Below are 26,733 nucleotides of genomic sequence, written 5' to 3'. Positions count from 1 at the left end.
GTAACTATTTACACTGCGAGAGTTTGTGGCTATAGCCAGTTCATAGCCTTAAGGTTTATTTCTCACAATAGTTTTTGTGGGCACATTCTTGAACTTTAAAACGTTGCAAAACAAACTTTCCAAACTGGTCAAAACTTGCTGTACTTTACTTAAACTTATGCAGATTCCTCTTCACCAGGGCTTGGGCCTGTAGGGCTGCGGCACCTGTTGGTTTCTTGACCTTTTTCCTCATCTGTAGTTGTCTCTTCATTAGGTCTTTGGTCTTTTCTTTCTTTATGGCTGTCTTTCCTTTCTTCTTTGGGACATGGTACTACATCTAGGGCATACCAGCCTCTTTCTCCTTGATGCAGGGTAAACTGTACGGAGTCTCCTGTACGCAGGTTCCTTCCAGGATGTCCTCTGGGCAGATTAGCTCTGACGTCTCTCCTATTGACAAAAATGCCTTCTTTGATACCAGGTGCTACGATGAACCCGTATCCTGACTTGAGGCTGAAGTCCTCCACTACTCCTCTGCAAAGGGGTCCTCAGACCTGTGCTTTGGCTCTTCTCAGGAACCTTTTTTCTTGTAGGTCTCTGGCCGTGATGTCATCTCTCTGCTCTGGGGATGGCGGTGCAGGGGAAAACTGGGTTCTGCTGCGGCGCTGTGTCTTGCGGGCTGGATTCTGCGAAGTGCAGCTTACAAGCTCCCAGGTGAGGCTTTGGGGCAGATCTTCTTCTTCAGCAGGAGGTGTCAGGTCTTCCTCGTCCCAGCGGGAATATGGCAGCATCTCCGGCTCTGGGACTAGCACTGCTGCTGGCTCCGGGGGCAACTCCTCAGCTTCTTGCCCTCCTCTCCCCCTTAGTTCTTCGCTGCACTCTGGTCGTGGCAGCGCCGGGGATGAGTGTTCCTCAGCTGGCCCAGGCGGTGGACTTTTCAGCGTGGTTGCTGCAGGGGTTGCCTTAGGGGTGTTCGGAGGGAGCATGTATCGGTCCACCATCTCCTGTGGGAACTTAGCCTCCAGGTCAGCCTTCAGCTGCCAGTATGCGGAGTCTTCACCTATCAGGGATTTCCTAGTAGGGACTTCCTTAGGCTGGGGAGCGGTGTCTGCTCTGGCCTTGCAGGCCGGGGTAAATGGTGATGCAATCTCTTGGCGGGCCGCGCCCTGTATGGCGGCGGCCTGGTCTTGGCGGGCCGCGCCCTGTATGGCGGCGGCCTGGTCTTGGCGGGCCGCGCCCTGTATGGCGGCGGCCTGGTCTTGGCGGGCCGCGCCCTGTATGGCGGCGGCCTGGTCTTGGCGGGCCGCGCCCTGTATGGCGGCGGCCTGGATCGGCGTCGCAGCTGCGATGGGATCTGTGCAGGCTGGGCTGGGCGTCGCTGCAGGGACCGGGTCTTGGTGGGCCGAGCAGGGCATCGCTGCGGCGGCCGGGGCTTGGCGGGCCGAGCAGGGCATCGCTGCGGCGGCCGGGGCTTGGCGGGCCGAGCAGGGCATCGCTGCGGCGGCCGGGGCTTGGCGGGCCGAGCAAGGCATCGCTGCGGCGGCCGGGGCTTGGCGGGCCGAGCAGGGCATCGCTGTGGCGGCCTGGGCTTGGCGGGCCGCACCTGGCATGGCTGCGGCCTGCCTCAGCGTCGCCGCGCCGGGCGCCTCTTCTGGGACCGCGGTCGTAGCAGCAGGGGTTGGAGCACTTGCGCTGGCCGGGGCAACTCTGGACTCACCCATCAGTGGCACCATCGGGATCTGAGTCGTCGCCGCTCGATCTGGCAGGCGTCGCGCGGCTCCCTCCTCGTAGGTCCGAACCGCCGCAGCCATCTCCAGAAGCTCCGTGCGTCCCTCACTGAGCTGTCGCATGATCCTGGCCTCCAGCTGATCGCAGAAGATAGCAAGCTCCCGGCACCACCAGGCAGCAGAGCCTGGTTCTGGGTATCCACGTCCGGACTCCATCTCTTCTCTCTGCAGCAGCAGGCTTGTGGCTCTCTTTCCTTCCCGCCGTCTCCGGACGCTTCCGCTTTCTTCACAAGCGAGGTCAGAACTCTGCAGGGGCTCTCTGGGTAGCCACACCTCTTCGTGGGCGGTAACTTCTCCCAGCGCGGGCTGCTGTTGTTTTTCAGCGCGCTTTTCATGGTGGCAATATGGCGGCGCTTCCAATTTTTCAAGCGGACCGCCCAGGCACATGGTCACCTGTCTGGACAGGTCTAGTCCTTATCCTGTTCGTGACGCCAGATGTGAAGCCCCACAGGTGTTGTGTCGGTGCATTACCTTAGGGGACTCCACTCAGCTGGATCTGGTCACAGGTAGGAGATCTTCTTCTTGTCGTGACGCCACTCTCAGTATTGCGGCCAGTAGGGACCGCCACTGCAGGTTGAGGGACGCCTGGGGCTGATGGTGAGTGCAGTTAGTTGGAATAGCCTCCTGAGAGTGAGGCAAGCCCCAGGGCCCTGTGTAGGTGCGTAGTACCACAAGGCGCAGAATAACTCCACACAGGCAGAATGTCTTTCAGGGTTTTTACTCACTTCAGGTGGCAGGGTGAGTAACCCGGGCGTAGCTGGGATGAACCAGGCGGGAACCAGGTGTCCTTCAGGCTGACTTGTGAGGGTGACTACTAACTCGCCTTCCTTAGCCCTTGGTGGTTTGGGGTAACCCCGACTTTGAGTCCCTATGGGGGTCACCCAGGGAAGATGCCGAAGCCTCTCTCCCCTTCGTTTGCCGTGTGCTTGTCGCCTGGGCCAGGCCACTCCAGCTGCTTGCCTCCTGTGACCTATGGGCCCTAACTGTGGCTACGTGGCTGCGGCTTTTGTGGTGTTGTGGCGTGGGCTTTGAGAGCCCCACACCGGCAGGTTTAGCAAAAGAAAGCTGGATCTATCTCCGCTCCGGGATCTGCCGCCCGTTTGGGCCTGGTACTCCCTAGCAGTCTCCTTACTTCCCACTCTGTGCTCTCTCTCTAGCTGGAGATGGGTTTCGGGTAGCACTCCTAGGTGACCGTTCTCCCCCGTCGGTAGCCACTGCGCGGACGCTGTCAGACTACAGCAGCCCAGGGGAAGGGGTCAGCTCTCCTCGGAGCTCCCTGGACTCTGCTCTGAACTGGCTCACTGCTCCTCCTCTCCTGTTCTTGCCTACGCCACCTAGCAACCAGATTCTCTTACCACACCCCTTGAGAGGAGATGGAGGCTTTTGGCCCCCTCCACTATTCCAGTGAAGGTGAAGGCTTTTCCCCCTCCTGGGATCCCCAGGGGTCCTCTCATGGGTACATGTGTGAGACCTGATCACTATGCGCCTGTGTTCCACACCCCGGTGAGCCTTCTGGATTACCTGTGTTGTACTGTCCCCAGCATGGGTGCAGTACTCAGTGGTGCCTGACCAGGTCAGGGGCGCCACAGAGACTTCACGCTGTGAGTCAAGCCCAGGTTGTTTTCTTACAACAAGCTTGCAGCCATTTGTTCCTAAATCAAAGCACCCTTTAATATTTTGGAAATAACTTTTTAAAGGTTGCTGTATCATGGTACAGAATGTAACACATTAATTGCTAAGTTAGTGTTTGCTACTTCTGTACACTCAATGTCCTTTCTAATTTACCATGGGCATTGTTAAGTCTGTATTTAAAGGGGTTGTCTTGCTTTTTAAAGGGAATCTGTGACCAGGTTTTTGCTCCCCCATCTGAGAGCAGCATAATGTAGAGACAGAGATCCTGTTTCCAGTGATGTGTCACTTACTGAGCTGTTTGCTGTCATTTTGATATAATCAATGTTTTCTCTGCTGCAGATCTAGCAGTTATAAAGCACTCATGAATATTCTGGACTACCTGGCAGCACGCCAAGTAGCCCTCTAATGATAATCTACTGCTGATTAAATGGTGATTTTATCAAAACTACACTAAGCAGCCAAGTAAGTGACACATCGCTGGAATCAGGATCTCTGCTCCTACATTATGCTGCTCTCAGATTAGGTGGTAAAAACCTGGTGACAGATTCTCTTTAAGTGGGTAAAATTGTGATGTGCTTGTGAAAACCAGCAATTTTGCAATGTATTTCTTAGTAAAAATCCAACACCATTCTCAATAATGGAGTCATTTTCAATTTTATAATTTACTACTTGTTTTCTAGGTTTCTGGCCACTCAGGTCTACAAGAGCTGGCTGGTCACCTAGACAATGAGCACATCACTAGCAAGATAATTTGCTAGAAGCTCTGAATGTGACCGGATCTCTCCTCAGATGCTGCAGAGGTAAACCTGCCTCTGTTACCAGAATCCAAGAGCCCACACAGAGATAAATCTGCGGCAGATCTGTGGTTGCAGTGAAATTGTGGAAAATCAGTGCCAGGTTTGTGGCTGTGTACAAATGGAACAATAAGTCCTTTATTTCACTGCAACCACAGATCTGCCAAAGATTTATCTCTGTGTGTGACGGGACCTTTAGGGCCTGGCGGCTCAACCATGCTGCCAGCTTGAACTGTCAAGCTTCAGAAGCCCAACACCCCTGGCAAGAAGGAAAGCAGGAGGCAGGGGCTCTATGCACACCTGAGGACTGAGGACTGATCTTGATAACAACTCATTATAGACTTTATCCGGTTGAGACAACTCCTTGTCAGATTAGACCTTTGCGTGTGGCAGGTGTATTACAGATAATGTCTTATGTAATGACATACCGTATGGAAAATTAAGATATGTACAGGGCCCATGGTGAGTCTGGCAATAGACACTAGACTTCCTACTACAAATGCTACAATGCTTTATGACACAGTATATGGTATGCCCTTTCGAAATACGCTTTAAAAAATAAATTGATATATGGGCACAAGCATTGTACTAAAAAAAGTCAATGCTATGGAGAAGCATGATGGTTCAACCTGTTTTTGTCTATTTTCAAAGTATATATTTTTTATATGTGAAGATATGGGGAACCTGGAAAAATTATTGCGGGAAGCTATAGTGAGAGGTCAGCCACGTACTCGCAGAGCCTGGAAGAAAATTCTCATTATTGTTGAAGGAATTTACAGGTAAAACATTGTGTGACAAATTCAGATGTGGTTGCTTGTGTTTGCCAATCATACATTATCAAAGATTTCATCTTGTACTTATTATAGATTAAATATGTTAAAAGGAAATCTGTCATGTGCAGTAACACTATTAACCTGCAGATATGGGGTTAATCTGTAGGGTACTAGTGTTATAAAGGTGCCCAAATGATGTACTAATAGAGCAGATGGGAGAAAATGAGCTTTATTCCTCCTGGGAACCACCATCATTCAGTCTTGCAGGCATTCTGGCAGCCAGTGCTCACTATCCTATGGGTAGTTGCTATGCTGATGCCCCGGCACTTAGACAGTTCTCTCAGCTCTGACAGCGGCATTAACAGTGCGCCAACATAGAGTCGTGTCATTCTAAGTGCCCAACAGTGCCCCCATGACACGATCACGGTCACCCATAGGCTACTATAACATCCTGGGGTCTGTTGAACACCTCCATGCTTGTCATCACTTATCTCCTTGGCAATCTGCCTGTGGCCGAGCTTCAAAGGAGATTGTGATATTTACTGTAAGCCTCAATGCTGTAGTAATGGCATGTATAGTACAAGCAATCAGAGGATCGCAGGTTCAGATCCTTTAAGAGGACTAATAAATACAGTATAAGGGGTGCTTCACACATAGCGACAGCGACAACGACGTCGCTGTTACGTCACCATTTTCTGTGACGTAACAGCGACCTGGTAAGTCGCTGTTATGATCGCTGCTTAGCTGTCAAACACAGCGACACAGCAGCAATCATAACATCGCTACATGTGCAGAGAGCAGGGAGCCGCGCACACTGCTTAGCGCTGGCTCCTTGCTCTCCTAGCTACAGTACACATCGGGTTAATTAACCCGATGTGTACTGCAACTACATGTGCAGAGAGCAGGGAGCCGCGCACACTGCTTAGCGCTGGCTCCTTGCTCTCCTAGCTACAGTACACATCGGGTTAATTAACCCAATGTGTACAGCAGCTACATGTGCAGAGAGCCGGAGCCGGCAGCACAGGCAGCGTGAGAGCGGCGGAGGCTGGTAACTAAGGTAAATATCGGGTAACCAGATGTTTACCCTGGTTACAGCTTACCGCAGCTGCCAGATGCCGGCTCCTGCTCTCTGCTCGCTTCATTTCGTTGCTCTCTCGCTGTCACACACAGCGATCTGTTTGTCACAGCGGGAGAGCGCCTTTGAAGAAAACGAACCAGGGCTGTGTGTAACAAGCAGCGATCTCGCAGCAGGGGCCAGATCGCTGCTCAGTGTCACACACAGCGAGATCGCTAATGAGGTCACTGCTGCGTCACCAAAACCGTGCCATAGCAGCGATTTCGGTAGCGATCTCGCTATGTGTGAAGCACCCCTAAGTTAAAAAAAAGTAATAAAACCATAAAAGTTTAAATCACATCCTTTTTTTCCCATTAATAATAAAGATTAAAAGTACAAATATGTGATATCACCATTTACATAAAAATCCGATCTCTCAATATATAAAAATAATTAACATTGTAAACGGGAAATTTTTTTTTTAAAAAAAAAAACAAAATTGGGGTGCATTTTGTTCACCCCAAAACTGCAAAAAAAAAAAAAAAAGCCTAGAAGAAGGGATAAAAATGTCATATCTATTCCAAAATAGAATCAATAAAAACTGTCTCATCTCGTAATAAATAAGCCATCACACAGCTCCATCGATGAAAAATGAAAATGTTACAGGTCTCGGAAATTGGTGATAAAATAAAAAAATATATATATTTTTTTTTTTTTTTTTTTTACAAATTTCTGATTTTTTTTCACCAGTAAAATAATAAATAAAAATTCGACAAGTTTGATATGGCTATAATCATACCGATGAGGAGAATCACACTGCCAGGCCATTTTTACCACTCAATGTCAGAATAGCATTTATTTCGCAAATTCATCATAGTTGGAATTTCTTTCCCATTTTCCATACACTATATGGTAAAACAAATGGTATCATTAAAAACTACTACTCGCCCAGCAAAAAACAAGCCCTCATATGTCAAATGTAAAAACCCTATGGCTCTTGGAAGAAGAACAAAAAATGAAAATGCAAAAACAGAATTTGGCCATGTTGGGTAGGGGATAAAGCTTAGCACAACTATTATATGAACTTTAGTATATTATGATTATAACATAAGGCTACAATAATATCATATGGAAATATTTGCTCCATTTTCCAGCATGGAAGGCTCTATTGTCCGTCTTCCAGAAATAGTAGCATTAAAAAAGAAGTATAAAGTTTACTTATACGTGGACGAAGCGCACAGTATTGGAGCCGTGGGGCCGACTGGACGAGGGGTGGTAGAATACTTTGGAGTGAATCCTGTGGATATCGATGTGATGATGGGAACATTTACCAAAAGCTTTGGAGCCATAGGAGGATATATTGCTGGAAGAAGGGTATGTTAGTTTATTGGTGGAAAAACAAACATTTAATATAAGGGTATGTTCGCATGAAGGATTTTTATGTGGATTTTGTTTAGGATACATAGCAAAATGCACATCAAAGAGTATTTTAAGCATTTTTTTAAGAGGATTCTGTACGATATCCATGCGAAAAAGACTCTATGTGAACCTAAACTAAATGCTGTAATTGGTGATGGTTGAATAGTAACTACAGAATTTGGGTTCGGATTATTCGTAACGAATCCCAAAGTACTATTCCGGTATTCATCACGAAGAACAAACCTAATGCAAGTCAAAAGGGACCCAAGCATTTTTCTTGTCAAGAAGAATACTGGAATAGTACTCGGTATTCATTAAGCATTATCTGGAACACAAATACTTACTATTCGCCCATCTCTAGTTGTAATGACTTATGTACAAAGAATACTTATTGTGTGTATCCAAACTAACATCATGAGGACTTTTTCATTAAAATTACACTGAACATATATGTTTCTCCAATTCCTGTACATTGGAATATAAACTATGGTATATTTCTCAGTAAGAACCTATTTTAGACTTAAGGGTACTTTACACTCTGCGATATCAGTACCGATATCGCTAGCGAGCGTACCCGCCCCCGTCGGTTGTGCGTCACGGGCAAATCGCTGCCCGTGGCGTACAACATCGCTAACACCTGTCACATGGACTTACCTTCCCTGCGACGTCGCTCTGGCCGGCGATCCGCCTCCTTTCTAAGGGAGCGGTTCCTGCGGCGTCACAGAGATGTCACACGGCAGCCGTCCAATAGCAGAGGAGGGGCGGAGATGAGCGGCCGGAACATGCCGCCCACCTCCTTCCTTCCTCATTGCCGGTGGACGCAGGTAAGGAGATGTTCGTCATTTCTGCTGTGTCACACATAGCCATGTGTGCTGCCGTAGGAATGACGAACAACATTGTACCTTGCAGCAGCTACGATATTTGGAAAACGAGCGACGTGTCAACGAGCAACGATTTTTCACGTTTTTGCGCTCGTTGATCGTCGCTCCTTGGTGTCACACACTGCGATGTCGCTAACGGCGTCAGATGTGCGTCACTAACGACGTGACCCCGACGATATATCATTAGCAATGTCGCACTGTGTAAAGCACCCTTAAGGGAAATTGTTGGTTGTGTTTGCCAATAGGATTTTTGGATAAAAGGACAAAAATAAAAGCAAACTAGATATACTGTATTGTCTTCTTTACCTTTTCTCTCTGCTCATCATATCCAGAGTTATGTGGCACGGTATTACCAGCCATCTCTCTCGGGAGATGATTACGCTATACGTTTCCATATGTGACCACCCAGTGTATCCTGTAGATGGTTTGGCTGAAGTGCTGTGTGATTCTGTTAAAGGGGTTGCCTGGTCACAGAATATACAGCAGATAATATATATCCATCAGATAGGCCAATAATATGAGATTGGTGGGTTCCAAAACCCAGAACCCCCACCAATCAACTGTTATTTCTTTTGGATGTAAACACTTTGAACGGAGCTACAAAGTGTAGCTCCATTGAATGTGTAGTAGCCGCTGCCAAGTACCGCAGAACAGATTCTTTTTAATAGGAGTTGTTCTGCAGTGCACAACTACCGTAATTGGGGGGGTCTCGGGTCTTGGACCCCACTAATATTATATTGATTAGTTATAATGTGAATAGCTCATCAATACGTTTTGAGCATCCAACAATTTTCAAAGTGTTTTACATGAAATTGGTACCTTTAACCAAGTTCAAGAAAGAGAAAGACAGGACACATCTGTATGAATGCGTTTATAGATCTTGAACGTGGTAAAGCTTTGATTTCTAAACACGTCTTTTATTTACTCTTAAAGACACCATCTATAGATAACTATGGACATATGTCTAAACCAAAATCCATACATCAAAGAAGTTTTGCCATGAAAAATAGACTACAATACTACGGTGTTGCAATGCCGTGTATTGGAAATCAAACAGTCGCCAATGGGCAGTAATTAAAAATGTAAAAAAGTTTAAAAACAATATAAAAAAAAGAACATAAGTTTAAATTAGCACCACTTTTCTTCAAACATAAATAGCAAAGTGTAACAAAAAAAACCAATAACATAATTGGTCACTGCAAAATGTAAAAATTAAAAAAAATGCATCATATTGGTCCACATTTAATAATAAAATGTCAAAATATGTATACCCCATGGGGAATACCATAAAGTAAAAAAATGAATCAAAATAAAAAATATCACAATTTCCTAGCCGCAAAACACAAAATGAGGAACTGAGATCAAAAAGGCAAATGAACTGCTAAAACTGATAAAAATAAGCCTTAACAAAATGCAATCAACCAAAAATTAAAGAGGTTACGGCTCTACAAATATGGCAGCAGCATTTTGTTTTTTTGGGAGTTATTTTCAGTTTCTCTCCCCTTGGAATTTTGTCTTCCGTTTTTCAGTATACTTTGTGGTATATTGAATGTTGCCACTCTAAAGTGCATCTCTATATAGCATTAAATGTCTTATCTCTTCAATTATAACAAATTAATAGATCATGAATATCAGATAGTTGCTGCTGAATGATTGATTCTCGATCCTAACTCACCAATGCATACATTTATGCCATACCTAATGGGCAGAGTATTTTCATATAGGGAAGTAGATACTGTATCATTTATGCTATTAATAAGTAGCCCTAAAAAAGAACATAGATGAAAAATAATTCTGTGAATGAAATTTTCATCTCTAGGATCTCGTGAATCACTTACGGAACCACTCGCACAGCGCATTTTACGCAGCATCGATGTCTCCACCAATAGCTGAGCAGATAATAAAAGTCATAAATTGCATCATGGGACGTGATGGGACACTGACAGGTACCATATTATTCTTTTTTCTTTTTTTATGGATGTATTTATTTATTTCTCATTATATATAGAACATCGCAGGCTCGGTCTGGCCTACAGGGGAACAGGGTAATTTGCCGGTGGGCCCCAGTGCTGGAGTGAGCCACTTACCTCCAATATGAGCCAGATTTGTCCCCAGTACATTATTCACTATGTACAGAAATAAAGTAGCATCTCATCTTCATTCATTCATTCATTCATTCATTTATTCATTCATTCAACAAACTACCCAGTGCATTATTACATGGAAGTACAGATAAATGTGTGAATGAGGCTAATGTAATATTAGCATGTAGCTGAACATTGGGCCCCAAGAGTCAGTATTACTGGTGGGTCCTTGGCAGCCCAGTCCGACACTTGAGCTCAACCATATTTGTCAGCATTGTAGAGAGAATTCAGTTTTCCAAATGAGGCTCATAATATAAAAAGGGTTTTCTGGGCTGCATGAGTTATCTTATCCACCGGCTAGGTCATAAGTGGTAGATTGGTGCAGACGCACACCTCTCACCAGGATGGGGGACTTGGATATTCATTCATCCATAGTTCTCACTTGGAATCACCCTGATACTTGCCATGCTGCTGCATTTTAGGTCTATGGCACTGATATAGCCACATTGCCTTTGGGCTTTTTTGTATATTAAGCGACATAAATTTAAAATGAAGCTGTATGGTGCATGTGTGATCTTCCATTCTATTCAACTCCTTCTAGTCAGGTCTTGCTGCTAGGGGAAAGTGAGGGGAGAACTGGGGACACAAATCCCTTGTTCTGGCAATCAGTGGATCCTATTTATATTGACCTACCTCTGCAAAAAAATGTTGCCACTTTTGGCGTTTTCACACCAATTTCTCCCAGCTTCACCAAAATGGGTGGAGCTGGGATGTGAGAGGGGCACGACGGAGGCATGATACCACACCATATCTAATTTATGACAAGCTATGGCACTCATCATGCCAGAAATCTTACTGCAGTCAAAGACTAGCGTAAGATTTGTGCCGCACCACGTGAACCCGCATGCCACTTGTCAGACATCCACCTCTTAATGCAGTGGTTCCCAACCTTTCTGACCTTAAGAGCTACATTCAGCTCTTTGAGATGGTCGCAAGCCACATTCAGCTCTGTGAGACGGTTGCGAGTCACATTCAGCACTGTGAGAGGGTCATGAGCCACATTCACCTCTATGAGAGGGTCACGACCCACATTCAGTTCTGTGAGAGGGTTGTGAGCCACATTCACCTCTGTGAGAGGTTTGCGAGCCCCATCCCACTTTCACCCCCCATAGTAGTGACTCTTACAGCCCACATGACTAGTATTATGATAGCCAAATCTTTTCCACTAAAATCATACTAAGGCAGTATACCAAGATTTAGGGGTCCTACAATGCCCCAGTTTAGTATTCTTGCATCAAGCACTCCCACCACGCAAGGCCAGTATATGAGCATCCAGATCTACTCTTCTGTGTGGGGCTACTCACATACTTCATCATCTGGAGACCTGATCTTCATAGCTGTTTGCTAGACCAAGTGCTAATGTAAGAGGCTGGCAAACAGCCACGAGCCATATATCACAGGTCCACGAGACCCAGGTTGGGGACCCCTGTCTTCATGAATCAGGAGTGTCTGACTCCAGCATGCCCCCTCATCAATACCGGTATGAATATTACCAGTTTTGATTAATCGGGGCCCAAGTTTCTATTTCTTCATTGGGTCAATATTACTATTCTGGTGTCTTCCTGCAACTTCCACATTTTGTAATACACACCTCCACTATGCCATGTAAAGAACATAACATATGTTGGGCTGTATAGGCGAACTCTTTTTATTTTTTGCTCATGTATTTTATGATAATCATGGCTGTAAACCCCACAGGCCAGCAAAGAGTAAATCAACTTGCAGAGAACACCAGATACTTCAGGCAGAAATTACATGACATGAATTTAATCACTTATGGGAATGAAGACTCTCCTGTTGTCCCAGTGCTCATGTACATGCCAAGCAAAGTAGGGTAAGTGCTACATGTAATAATTAAAGTAAGCTCCCAATGATCAGCTCATTATGGGACATAATAATTCCTAACACGCACTTCTCTGATGATTGCATGACTGCCGTGCCTCCACTAATTTCTGTAGCCATGCAAACCGTTAGAACATAGAAATGCAACCAATTTATATAGTAAAGTGCATGATTCAAAATACTATTACGTGTCCTCAATGCAATGCAAAATTAAATATTTACTAGCAATAAAAAATAATCTAACCCTATTTGATGCCTACATCTGTAGCCATAACATTGACATAATGATAATTCACATGGTTTGCTTACATAGACATTTGTATCCTGTATTAGAAGACGCCAAACTATTCAGTGCTGGAGGCATTTTCTCAGCATGCTTTATGGGATTTAGTGTCATGTGCAATCATACAGCGGCAACGTGTGACTTAATTAAAGTGAATATTAACTGTATTGTGGGAAAGTAGAAATCACAATCGAAACATTTGTGCATATGGATGTAAAAAAGGAAAGTCGTCTGTTAGGGACCCTCCTCTATGATCAGGAAAGTCATGACTCCGGAAAATCTGACTAAGGCTATGTGCGCACTAGACCGTTTTACCCGCGGATTTACCCGCGGATTTGCCGCGGAAATTTCTTGAGAAAGATTAGAAATCTTTCTACAGACATTTCCCAGCAAAACCTATGTATAAAAAAAATAGCTGTGCGCACGCTGCGGATTTTTCTCGAGAAAATTTCTTGAGAAAATTTTCTCGAGAAACTTTCTTGAGAAAATGAGCATGTCCATTATTTCCTGCGGAATACCCCCGGAATTTCTATACTTGCATGTGTCAGGAACAGCCTGGTGAAAATCCGCGGTTAAATCGCAGTATATCACAGCTAATCCGCGGTAAAAACGCATGCGTTTTTACCGCGGATTTGGTGCGTTTTTTTCCCGCAGGTGCGGAAATCTTCAACTCCCAGAATGTCTCTCAAGAAAGTTTCTTGAGAAAAAGACATTTCTAGTGCGCACATAGCCTAAAGGTCTTACCTTAACCAACCGACCGACAATCCCACCCCACCTGAGTTCTTACCTAAAATAAACACAAAGACTGCGTGACGTTGGATATAAAAGGCCACAGCAGCCCAGTTTAATAAATAACTCAAAACATCAATAATAAACAAACATTTCAAATGCCCATTGAAAAACACCCGAAAGGAGGCAGGGTAAATGAAGGTTGACAAAAACCATTCAATGCAACATCGGCTCCACCACCTGCCCTCAGCCGCACCACACCGGCTCAAGCTAACCTAGCCGAATGTTGGCCACCCAAAGTCCCGCTGAGACTTAACCCAGCAAGGACCAGTATCACACCAATTACTTGCACCACCAGGGGTAACCCGTTCCTGCACTGGGTTCTCCCCTTTCTCTTCTGTGCAAACTCCCACCTTCAGATACCCCCCTCCTTTCCTTCCCTGCTGTGATGAAATAACTCGCAACCTCTTCTTCACATCGGTTGACAGAAACTGCAATAAGGGCAGGTGGGCAGGAATGATTCAGGTCGCCATCCAGGTAGTACTGACCTCACCCAATGACCCGACCTACTGTATATACTGCCCCATAAACACCACCCCCTGACCATTCAAAATGCCCCAAAATTCAAACTGACCCTACAACTCCACCCTAAACTTTCCCACACAAATTGAACCTCCAACTTAACCCTTTAGTAACTCTAAGGCCTAGCATCCCTCCTAGTCATGCTGCTGTCCCTTGAGACCCTCCGGGCCAGCAGTACGGGCTGTTCCTTGACTCCGGAAAGTCTGACTAAAAGCCTTACCTTAACCGGAAAGTTAACTTATCCTGAAAGAATAGGACTCTGCCTCGTTGAGACCGCAACAATGCAGGCAACTCCGTAAAATGCACATAAACTGATAGTTAGTCAAAGCCGACACATCCTTATGTACCAAAAAGAACCTGCGCGGGTCCCCCTAACCTCCAAGAAGGATAAAACCTGTTTAATCGGGCCCTCTACCAAGCCCCCCAGAGTTCGACCACACAAACTCTACACAGCTGATCCGTCTTGGACTGCCTCAAGCGGCAGCACACCACATCCACCCCGCATTCAACATCATCCAACAACAATCCTCCGTGGCACTTTGTGTTCCTGCTAACTAGTTCGCTAATTCTAAAGCCACCGAAAAAAGTTAACACGAAAGCGGCCCCAAACAACCAACACTCGTACTCTGAAAAACACACCCAAGGCAGAGCCGCCACCAGGTTCCTCAACAGCTCAAAAGACACCTGGCGCTGCTAATCCCATCTCACCCCTTTTTTGTGATAGCCTTTTAACGCCTGATGCACCAAAAAAGAAAGCTATGCCGGCCAGCCTGCAGAAAACTGCCGACCACGACAAACCATCTTCCATCGCCCTGCCCACCATGTACAACACCAAATAAACCCTTTCACACTCTGGAACATTACCACCTGCAGCGTCGACCAGCTCCTGCCATTGGTCCCACCCTGCTGTATAACTTCGCCAAGTACTAGGTGCCACCGACTCTTGAATCAATTCCCAGGCTGGAGGCAAACCAGATCCCATAATCAGGTGGGCTAAACTGTCTCCTGCTGCTCCGCATCCAGTGCCAGCACTCGAAAACAGTCCCACTGGAAGCGAGATAATGTGCCAACCACAGAATTTAAGACACCTGGAACATGTGACGCGCCCACCGGGGCTGTGGGGGTGACTCATTACTAGGCCGCGGCTTCTTCGCTCTTTGGGGGATGTCACGGCGGCAGGGCCCGATTCCGTAACCCCGGTGGTGGTCGTTTCATGACACCACCTGTGGTACTCGGCCGGAGATAGCTGACGCTGCGGGATGGGGGCCGCTGGGGCAGATGGTGACACAGCTTTGATGGTGTAACTCTCCATATGTAGAGTTGGGCCCCAGGGCTATTGGGAGTAGTAGTCTATGATGGCGGGGATGCAGGGCCGGAGGCACAGGCTAATAACGGAGTGACACAGGGATGCAGTCTCAAAGGTTTTTACTCGTTGTAGCAGGTTCCAAGGTAACACGACGTCAGTCTTTCACTGTGATAAGCTCCAGCCAATCCCGGGTAGTTTGGAGGTCAAGACAGGTGCACCTCTAGTGTTCCTTCCCTGGTCATCTTCTTGTGCTGACTTCTCGCACTCCTGTCCCGCGCCTACGCACACAGTGCCCTGAGCCGATGTCCGCGGACCCTGTTGGGGTGGATTGGAGGTCTATCCATTGGCCCTCTGTGGTCACATTCCAGCGAATTCGTGTGCAGATGTGGCCTCAGTGCGTTCAGTCACCTCGGCCTCCGGTGTTACTAGCAGAGTACGGTGGTTCCTCCCCTCTAGTCTAGGGACCGGGTCCCCGTCCAGCGGCCAAATCTCTCCACTCCAATATGTTGTATGTGGAACAAAACCACAAAAGTATGGTGCACTTCCCGTGGGCTCTGGGATCCTTTCTATCAGTGCCTAGGTCGAGCTGCACCAGCTGCAAAACACAGGTCTTCACTCCTCCACTGCTTCCTCTCTAACTTTCTATCACAGGCTGCTCCCACTAACTACACTCCACCCCCAAGTTGGTTGGATTAGGGGGCGGGAGATGCCATCACCAGCGGTGGCTATTCCTAGCATTAATGGCACCAAACCCTAACCCTGACCCGGTGGTGAGCTGCTAAAAGTGAGTGTTGTGCGTTTTGTGTGCATACCGGTGGATGATCTCTTCCGTACCCAGGATGGGATACCACAACTCTGGCTGAGGAGCAGTACCTCTATGGTGACTGAAGCCTCAGAGGCGCCACACATGTACCGCACAAATCCACTAATTGAGTTTAAGACACTCAAGCACCATATGCCTCAGAAGGTCCACCACCAGGGGGAATCCACCATCAAATTATTGACACACTGAACCACCCCCAGGTTGTCCCACATAAAGCGCACTTTCCTGTTTCTCAACTACTGACCCCATACCTCAATAGCCACAACAATGGGAAATAGTCCCAGCAAAGCCAAGTTCCTAGTCAAACCTGTAGACCTCCAAGAATCAGGCCAGCTACCAACACACTATCGCCCTCAAAATATGCTCCAGAGTCACTGGACCCAGCTACATCCGTATAGAGGACCAAGTCATCATTCGATACCACCTCCAGAATCCACAATGACCGCCCGTTATACAACTGCAAAAACCGGGACCACACTCTGAGGTCTGCCTTGTGTTCGGCCTTTAAACATACAAAATGTAAGAGGTGACACACACCAGCAGTGGCTCGCGCCAGGCGACGAGAAAAAACTTTTCCCATAGGCAAAATCCTGCAGGCAAAATTAAGCATTCCAAGGAGGGATTGCAACTCCTGCAAACAAATTTTTTTAAGCATCCAAAGCCCTCTGAACACAATTTTTCAAATCTAACAACTTATCCTCTGGCAAACGGCACTCCATAACAACGGTATCTAACTTGATTCCCAAAAACTTCAAAACCGTCACCGACCCTCTGTCTTGTCCAGTGCCAGCGGAACACCAAAGCAGCGGGCCACCTGTTCAACTGTCCGAAGCAAAAGGGAACATTGTGGAGATTCCGCAGGCCCCATGCACAAGAAATCATCCAGGTAATGCAACACTGAATCCAAACCCGCCTCCTCCTTAATCACCCATTCAAGAAAACAACTAAACTTCTCAAAATAAGAACAAGAAACTGAACAGCCCATAGGCAAACAACAATCCACATAAAACTTGTTTTCCCACCAACACCCCAATATGTGAAAACTCTCAAGGTGCAGTGGTAAGAGGCGTAAAGCTGCCTCAATATTCGTTTTGGCCAAGAGTGAACCTTTACCTAGCTTCCTTAACCATTCCACTGCCCTGTCAAAACAAACATAAGATACCGACACAAGCTCGGGGTCGATACCGTCATTCACCCACTTACCAACAGGATAAGCCAAATAGTGAATCAGGCGAAACTTGTTGGCCTCCTTTTTTGGAACGAGCCCCAATGGGGAAACCACTAAATCTGGCAATGGAGAGGCATCAAATGGCCCGGCCATACACCCTAGTTCCACCTCCTTGCACAACTTCTCTGTAACTACCTCTCAATGCATGCGAGTCGACTGCAGATTCTTCAAATAAATATCGCCAGGCTCAACAACTGATGGAATTTTAAAACTAAAGCTAAAGCCGTCCAACAACAATTCCGCCACCTCTGAGTCAGGGTATCTACTTAGAAATGGCACCATCCGATCTACCCTCACCGGAGTCCTCCTTTTTTGCTGAAGACTCTGTGGCCTTCCCTTTTCCTTTCTTGAAGCACTTAAGGTAACTGCGGGAGCCGCCACAGCCCGAGCACTCATGTTTAAACCTACAGGAGGACCCGAATCGACATTCCGTGTCGTTAAACTGCCAACACACCACTTTTTTGGGCCCCAGCGAAGCCGCAGACGACCCCCCTCCGGAATTTCCTGGAAAGTACTGTGAGGCTGACTTTGGCGTGGCCATCAGCTGCATCCACAGACTAATCTCTTTGTGGTCCCACCGCAAACTAGGCCGAACCACCTTACACTGCCGAAACTGCTCATCATAGTGTAGCCAAGTAGTCCTCCCATAAGTTCTGTATGCCTCACTTATGGAATCCAAATAACAAAAAAGCGCTGAACAATTGTCCGGAGCCTTCTCCCCTACCACGCTAGCCAATATCACAAATGCCTGTAACCAATTTTGAAACGTGCAAGGATGAGCTGATAACCAGATCAAGGTTGAACTTTTCAAGAGGAAGCAAAGAAAAGATCTCCACATACTTATCCTTCCAGATCTTCTCCCTAACCTCCTGTTTCACGTGCGCCCTAACGGCCCATCAAAACAAATGTACACCTTGCCCCTCGACTTGTCGTCCAGCCGAACGACATCCACCGCGGCCTTCGGTGCTGGAATAGGAGCCGCCACAACTGGCACACTGATACCACTCTCGCTAGCTACTGCAGCACCAGCCGCTGAGGGTCTCCCGCTAGGGCTTCGGTCCCGATGATGGCTCCTGGGGGTCATCTCTGGGCTAAGGGTCTGGACTGTCGCTGCCGCTTCGGAGGCAGGGGGGTCCGGGCTTCTTCAGCGACATCATCTGCAGACCATCACTACAGCTGCTCCTGCAGCCAACGCTGTCCTCGCCGCTCCACCATTTTCTTCATCTCCTCCATGAGACCTTCCATCGTTGGAAAAACTTTGGGATCCAGAACGATTCAGGTCGCCGTCGAGGTAGTAATGACCTCCCCCCAATGACCCGACCTATATACTGCCCCATAAACACCACCCCTTGACCAATAAAAATGCCCCAAAATTCAAAGTGACCCTATAACTCCACTCTAAACTTCCCACACAAATTGAACCTCCAACTTAACCCTTTAGTAACCCTAAGGCCTAGTATCCCTCCTAGTCATGCTGCCCTCCCTTGAACCCCTCTGGGGCAGCAGTACGGGCTGTTCCTCTTATTAAAGGGAAATTGTCACTTTATTCCTACTGCATGAACTACAGCAACATGAAATAAAGACTAGTTCTTTAAGAGTGGTGGACTATTGCTGTCCTGCTCCTGTCACAGAAGACACAAATCGCGTCATGGTATTGTTGTGTAGTATAATGTGAATAATGTCTTGGATGTTTTGTGAATATGGTGTCATGTGAATTGTACTGTAATGTCATTGTATTGTAATGGATATCCTGTGATATGTAGTTGTTACGAGGGGGACCCGGGGAAGCGTGCCAAGATGGGGAATGGACAGCTTCCGCCGGTCAAGGTCCACTGTGCGGTGTAAGGGACCGCTGCTATGGTGGGTGAAGAGTGAGCGGGTTGCTGCTAGCGATCGTCTGGAATGTCACAGACGATCTATGTACACCGGTCTGCCCTAACCCGTGAGGGTTGTATGGCAGGGATCACACGGCTCGGTGTACCTGTTGCACGGGGAAGCACAGAGGTGCCCACGCACGTGTGCCAGTGGAAGTCACGAGAATATGGCACGAGGGTAGCACAGAGGTGCCCACGCACGTGTGCTTTCAATAACCAGGTGAGTCCGGTGGAGACTCGAGGAGCTCACCTGGGACAGGAACACGGCCTGTTGAAGGAGCTACTGCCGGAGCAGCAAGGCAGGGACACGGCCTGCAAACCAGGTGCTGCCTAAGCAGCAAGGGCCAAGCCCACAGAAGACGATAATGCCTGAGCAGTGGCGTGGCAGCACGCTGCCAGACATCCAAACATAGAAGGACAGTCGCACGCCGCCATGATGGCAGGAGGAGCTTTTAAGGAGGTGTAGCTCCAGCCAAGGGCGGGCGCGAGGCGGAGATGACGGACTTGACCCAATCAGGATCCACGACATCCCAGCCTGGTCAGTCAGGATTCACCACGTCACCAGCCTTGTCATCAAGCCGTGTGACGTCAGTGGGCGAATCAGGATCCACCAAGCATAGCACATGCTCACCCTCCTGCCTCTAGGAAATAGAGGCGGGATCCTCGGTCTCACAATGTGTAGAGATAACGGGAGTCTCACTGCTTCTCTGAGCAGCAAACCTCTGCACATTGCGCAACCTCACAGACCTTCGAGACTGCTGAGTAGGAAGAGCTGTGGCAGGCAAGGAATGGGAGACCGCCTCATTTCTTGCAACAGGAGTACCACTAGGTGTCACCCTTGTGCTGCCTCTCTGAGGAGGTTTCTCCTGCACTCTGAGCAGTCTGGCAGACCTTCGGTGCTGCTGAGCAGGAGCGCTCGTGGCAGGCAAGGAGACTGTCTCATTCCTTGCCACAGGAGAGCCACGAGGTGTAACATGTAGTGTTGATAATATACTGTATAATGTAAGGCATAATGTATAGTAAGTATTGTATGTGGTAATAAGTTGAATAGTATTTATTTAGGATGTTAGGATCAGTAACAATTAAATATTGGGACTAGGCCACCTTGGGAGAGGTTTAATGAAAGGGGGAGAGACAATTGATTCTGGAGGAGTCAATGAAGACCTAGTGCGCGAAAGTGATGGACATAAAGTCGGTCGATCGGGACGGTTGCATACAGTGGGTGGTTTGTGGCAAGAAAAGGAGAGGAGATGGAAGATAAATAGAGTGAACCTCAAGTGTTGACAGAGTCATAGAGTGTGAACAGCGTTAAAACGAGAGACTGACCCTGAAATGGAGTAGGCCCAGAAAATAGGACCCGGAGATCGTGAGTCTAGTGGCCAGGTCTTTAACCACCAAGGTAACGGGTTAGTCTTAACTGACGGGTGAACTTAGTTGACTACCCAAGTGGTTTCCCTCTAGGCATCCAGGACTGCAAGCCTTTATTCCGATCATGATGGGATCCTTAAAGGGAATCTGTCACCAGGTTTCTGCTACACCCTTCTGAGAGCAGCATGATATAGATACAGAGACCCTGATTCCAGCAGTCATTTTGATAAAATTGCTCTTTTCTCTGCTGAAGATCTAGCAATTATACAGAGCTCATGAATATGCTGGATTACCTGCAGCACGTCACGTAGTGTTGGTCTCCTTGTGTGTACAAGTCGTTATCTGGGCCTGGCAGCTGGCGTCAGTGAGGGCTGCATGGATTCTCTGCCCACATGGCACAAGTCCACACAACTAGTAAGGACCTGTTGTTAAATGTAGCTTTCCAAGGAGTCCGAAGTCAATCCCTCACCCACAACTACCGCCCTACGCCACTTTACAAATCCTGCATTCCTTCCATTTATATTTGTCTCTGAAATGCTGCTGTGTTTCAACTATCAACTGTAGGTTTGTCATTGTTAGAGTGCCACCCTGAGAGCCTCACTGGTGTGTGTGTGAGACGCCCTGGCCTATCAGGTCGTCACAGGGTATTGTGCAATCTGCCCTTCTGCACGGTATCCACCCTCCTTGGTTATGGGTCGTGGTCCTTTGGTGTTGCTAACAGCTTAGCCAATCAAAATCCTGGAAACACTTTACACTGTACTCCCCAGACACACCATTGGGGGGCCTGAAGGGAATAGGGCTGCTCACTTGGGGGGTTGGTAGGGGAAAGTGAGAAAGTGACAGGAGAGAAGGAGGGAGAGAAGTGAAATGACTCTCTAGAGGAGAGGTTACAAGTGGAGCTGGGCTCCTAAGTACTAGGTGGCAGACGTTGGTCTGGGCCTGGCAGGAGCTGGAACCCCGGTCGCAGGGGATCGTGTCAAGGGGCACAGACTGCCGAGGAGGTCAGCCGGCGGCCTTGAGCCATCTCCGGGCAGGGGCCAGGGCACGACAGGGTACGTGGACCCTAGGCCGGAAAGTAGCTTCACACGTCCCGGTAATTTACCCGACAGGGGTGAAGACTTCAAGTGTCATCCCCAACCCGCTCCAAAATCGGGGTACTAGCGCATCAATGGGATAGGACTTTCCCAATACAGTCCAAAGAAATCCTACGCGTGAACCCTGAGAGCAAGCTCACTCCGTTAGCCATACGGGTGAGCGGGACCCGAAGAGTTTTATGCTTAAGGGTCCAACTAGAGAAAAGAGGTGCCAAGGAAAGGGCCACAGACTAACAGCAACACCAAGGTCACGGACCCAAGCGTGCTCCTTACAAGCTGCAGTGGTGCTCAGAATTCTGGTTTACAAGCTATCGGTGTTGTTATTCCTGGACTGAGTGAGTACACTGAAAAGCCCCTCTTCCTATTCCTAATGGCAACCCCAAACACGAACTACACCACCGGGCCCCGGGGCACAAACCCCCTGCCCCCTACATCCTGCTGCTACAACATCGCCACCAGGGCTCCCCTCTCACCAACAGCAGCGGTGGTATTACACATTACCACGCACTGTGAGTGGCGTCACGAACTCCTAACCCCCCCATATATATACCCCCTTCTTTAAATTTGAGTGTCTGCGCGAACCCCCGGGTCCGGAGACCCCTTGAGCCACCACAGCTCCGGATCCGAGCGGCTCGGCCGCTGACACGGGGGCGGTACATGTGTGTGTAGGGAGGGACCTTCTGGCTGAAAGACAGACAGACAGACAGACAGGCAGATAGACGAACGGATGGATGAACAGACATACAGTAAGATGTGCCTGCATAAAGATGGTATACTGTGAGAGTATGAAAAAAAAAACCATGCTCTCTGCGTACTGCACACTCTACCTTGCTGTTCTAACTAATTATCGTATGATTTTTTAATTCTTCAAAAAATGTCATGACTAGTCTGTAGATTTGTGACCAGAAATAACATTATTAGAACTGTATTTTATGTACTACTTCTGACAGCTGTAACATCGACACGTCTTCTTCTCTCTTATGTATCCATAGGGCTTTTGCGCGGCACATGCTGAAGAAGAAAATTGGTGTTGTTATAGTTGGTTTTCCAGCTACTCCGATTGCTGAGGCAAGAGTGAGATTTTGCATTTCAGCTGTACATACAAAGGAGATGTTGGACAAGGTGTGGTTTTCAATCTCGAATGTGTTGACCCCTGCATGCAAAAGACAAGTATCATTTTCTCTTAAAGATACATATTGTATATTGTTATATATTTATCAAAAGTAGCACAAGAAGTAAGTGTTGCAAAAGGAAATCAATAGGCTTTTAAAAAAGACTGTGACTGGGTTTTTTGTCCATATACTAGTAAATCTTAAAGGGAACCTGTCACCAGATTTGGTGACTACAGTCATATGAAAAAGTTTGGACACCCCTATTAATGTTAACCTTTTTTCTTTATAACAATTTGGGTTTTTGCAACAGCTATTTCAGTTTCCTATATCTAATAACTGATGGACTGAGTAATATTTCTGGATTGAAATGAGGTTTATTGTACTAACAGAAAATGTGCAACCCGCATTTAAACAAAATTTGACCGGTGCAAAAGTATAAGCACTTAAACATAAAAGTGACATTAATATTTTGTAGATCCTGCTTTTGCAAAAATAAAATCCTCTAGTCGCTTCCTGTAGCTTTTAATGAGTTCCTGGATCCTGGATGAAGGTATATTTGACCATTCCTGTTTACAAAACAATTCCAGTTCAGTTAAGTTTGATGGTTGCCGAGCATGGACAGCCCGCTTCAAATCATCCCACAGATTTTCAATGATATTCAGGTCTGGGGACTGGGATGGCCATTCCAGAACATTGTAATTGTTCCTCTGCATGAATGCCTGAGTAGATTTGGAGCGGTGTTTTGGATCATTGTCTTGCTGAAATATCCATCCCCTGCGTAACTTCAACTTTGTCACTGATTCTTGCGCATTATTGTCAAGAATCTGCTGATACTGAGTTGAATCCATGCGACCCTCAACTTTAACAAGGTTCCCGATGCCGGCATTGGCCACACAGCCCCAAAGCATGATGGAACCTCCACCAAATTTTACTGTGGGTAGCAAGTGTTTTTCTTGGAATGTCGTCTTTTTTTGCCTCCATGCATAACGCCTTTTTGTATGACCAAACAACTCAATCTTTGTTTCATCAGTCCACAGGACCTTCTTCCAAAATGTAACTGGCTTGTCCAAATGTGCTTTTGCATACCTCAGGCGACTCTGTTTGTGGCATGCTTGCAGAAACGGCTTCTTTCGCATCACTCTCCCATACAGCTTCTCCTTGTGCAACGTGCGCTGTATTGTTGACCCATGCACATTGACACCATCTGCAGCAAGATGAAGCTGCGGTCTTTGGAGGTGGTCTGTGGATTGTCCTTGACTGTTCTCACCATTCTTCTTCTCTGCCTTTCTGATATTTTTCTTGGCCTGCCACTTCTGGGCTTAACAAGAACTGTACCTGTGTTCTTCCATTTCCTTACTATGTTCCTCACAGTGGAAACTGACAGTTTAAATCTCTGAGACAACTTTTTGTATCCTTCCCCTGAACAACTATGTTGAATAATCTTTGTTTTCGGATCATTTGAGAGTTGTTTTGAGGAGCCCATGATGCCACTCTTCATAGGAGATTCAAATAGGAGAACAACTTGCAAGTGGCCACCTTAAATACATTCTCTTATGATTGGATACACCTGCCTATGAAGTTCAAAGCTCAATGAGGTTACAAAACCAATTTAGTGCTTTAGTAAGTCAGTAAAAAGTAGTTAGGAGTGTTCAAATCAAGAAATTGATAAGAGTGCCCATACTTTTGCATCAGTCAAATTTGTTTAAATGCGGATTGCACATTTTCTGTTAGTACAATAAACCTCATTTCAATCCAGAAATATTACTCAGTCCATCAGTTATTAGATATATGAAACTGAAATAGTTGTTGCAAAAACCCAAATTGTTATAAAGAAAAAAGGTTAACATTAATAGGGGTGCCCAAACTTTTTCATATGACTGTATAAGCTGCGGCCACCACCAGTGGGCTCTTATATACAGGATGTTAGAATGCTGTATATAAGAGCCCAGGCCGCTGTGTAGAACATAAAAATCACTTTTTAATACTCACATTAGGGGTAGTACAGTGCACACCGGTCAGATGGGTGTCTCCGTTCTCTGGTACCAGCGCGTCCTCTTTCGGCCATCTTTGTCTTCCTTCTTCTGAAGCCACGGTGCATGACGCGTCCTACATCATCCATTTTAGCCGGCATTGAGGTCCCGTGCAGGCGCACTACAGTACTTTGATCTGAACTGCTCAGGGCAGATCAAAGGGCGCCTGCACAGGACCTCAATGCTGCAATGTAAACTTGATGTATATCGGCCACCTTGCAGCATTCAGCTTCCAGTAATCCCAGCCTAAGGCCCCCTTCACATGTCCGTGAAAATCACGCACGTGTTTCACGGACGTGTCAAAGGTGCGTTTTCCCCTCTGTGTGCCGTGTTTATGGCACTACGCATGTTCTCTGTGTGTTATCCTCGATAACACACGGAGAACGAGAACTTTCAACTCACCTGTCCCTGGCGTCGCTGTCCGTGGTGCTGAACTTTGGTCTATAGCCCTGCCGACTCCCCGCAGCTGCTGCTTCCGCTGCAGTGAAGTGAATATTAAATGAGCATAATGAGCGGCGGTCGGCAGCAAGTGACATCAGCGGCAGAGACTGCAGGGCTGGAGAAGGTGAGTAAAGATTTGTTATTATTTTCTCTGACACATGAGTTTTCTCTGGTGCGTGTCACACGGGACCGCATCCACACTACATCCGTATGGTACGGGAGCGGGCCGTGTGACACCCGTGCTGCAGGGAAAAATGGACATGCATCCATGTGGAGCACACGGACACACGTATACTCCACACGGAGGCACGAGCCAATGGCTGCACACGTGCGTGCACATAAACCCATTGATTTAAATGGGTTTACGTGTGCCCGTGTCTCCGGTACATGCGGGCACAGACCTAGCACATACCGGAGACACGTGCGTGTGAAGGGGGCCTAAATGTGACTCTGACCTTGGAAGTCACTATGGGGAAACCCAATAGAACATTTTATAGCTGTGCTATTGATACAGTACATATGGAAGTCTTACTAGCTGGATATAGCCAATACTATTTTAGGAGGCCACATATTCTTTGCTATTACTTCATATATTTAATATTTCACAATGTCATAAACAATATAACCATCTTACTGTGTGTTTTTTACTACAAAACCTTTTCTGATACCTTGCTTTTTACATGTTTTCTAGGTCTTGCATGAGCTGGATAAAATGGGTGACATTCTAAATGTGAAGCATTCCCGACATTACAGAACAAATCGTACAGTGGTTTATGATGAAAGTAACATAGAACTTGAAGCTTGACACCAATTCACACTTGAAGCTGTGATCACCATTTCCAGTGCATTTTTAAAAAATAAAAAAATAAAACACCAGTGCCATTTAATGTAAATATACAAGGTTTGGATACTCCAAAAATGTTGTTTAAACTGTAGTATTTTTCTTGAATAAAAAACAGTATTTTATAAGAATAATGTAGTACATTGAGTAAATGTACATTACAGTTGCCTCATGTATCATTATTCTGGTGATAACTAATTCTAAAATAATTTTTATCATTATTACAATTACTAGTAGTTTCATAGTGTTTATTATAAGGTAGAAACAGACAAAGATTCAGCAGTTCTAGACTATAATTTACGGATGAGCAAATTCATTCAAGTGGAATTGAATTCTACAAAATTCCACTTCTGGAAAATACTGATGTTTTTGTAATTCGCACCTGCTGCCCACTTTCCGGTCCTCTGCCGTACTACCTCTCTGGCATGGTGTTCATGCTAAGCCTGGATTTCTGACCACTTGTGGGCTCCAGAGAGGTCATTGTGCATGCACATAGAACTCCTTGGCCTGCTCGCGGTTGGAAGACCCAGCCTAAAGTGAACACCGGGCCGAAGATGCAGCACAACGGAGGCGTAGAGGAGCAGATATTAGACAGGGAACAGTGAGACAGCCAGAGAGGTGAGTGGTGAGGTGTTTTTGTTTTCCTTTTGTCATATTAGGTTTATAATTCTGCAAGGTCTGGAGAGACCCCAGAGAATAATAAGGAAAATTCAATTTGAC

At 46.7% G+C, this 26,733-nt stretch overlaps 1 protein-coding gene across 1 annotated transcript in view; it reads left to right on the top strand.

Annotated features, from left to right (window-relative positions):
* The window catches only part of LOC142294998 (serine palmitoyltransferase 3-like), a 98,658-nt gene extending 72,556 nt beyond the window's left edge, over positions 1–26,102 (top strand). The window contains exons 7-12 of the mRNA XM_075338065.1: positions 4,863–4,968; positions 7,171–7,390; positions 10,136–10,262; positions 12,159–12,294; positions 22,582–22,711; positions 25,864–26,102. Of these exons, the coding sequence (XP_075194180.1) occupies positions 4,863–4,968; positions 7,171–7,390; positions 10,136–10,262; positions 12,159–12,294; positions 22,582–22,711; positions 25,864–25,977 (833 nt within the window). The 3' untranslated portion in view covers positions 25,978–26,102. The remainder of the gene's footprint in view (positions 1–4,862; positions 4,969–7,170; positions 7,391–10,135; positions 10,263–12,158; positions 12,295–22,581; positions 22,712–25,863) is intronic.
* The last annotated feature ends 631 nt before the right edge of the window (positions 26,103–26,733 follow it).

Source organism: Anomaloglossus baeobatrachus, chromosome 3 (genome assembly GCF_048569485.1).
Source record: "Anomaloglossus baeobatrachus isolate aAnoBae1 chromosome 3, aAnoBae1.hap1, whole genome shotgun sequence".
In the NCBI taxonomy this organism is placed as follows: Eukaryota; Metazoa; Chordata; class Amphibia; order Anura; family Aromobatidae; genus Anomaloglossus; species Anomaloglossus baeobatrachus.
The sequence above is the reverse complement of the archived record's forward strand: the minus strand, read 5'-3'. Positions and strand labels throughout refer to the sequence as shown.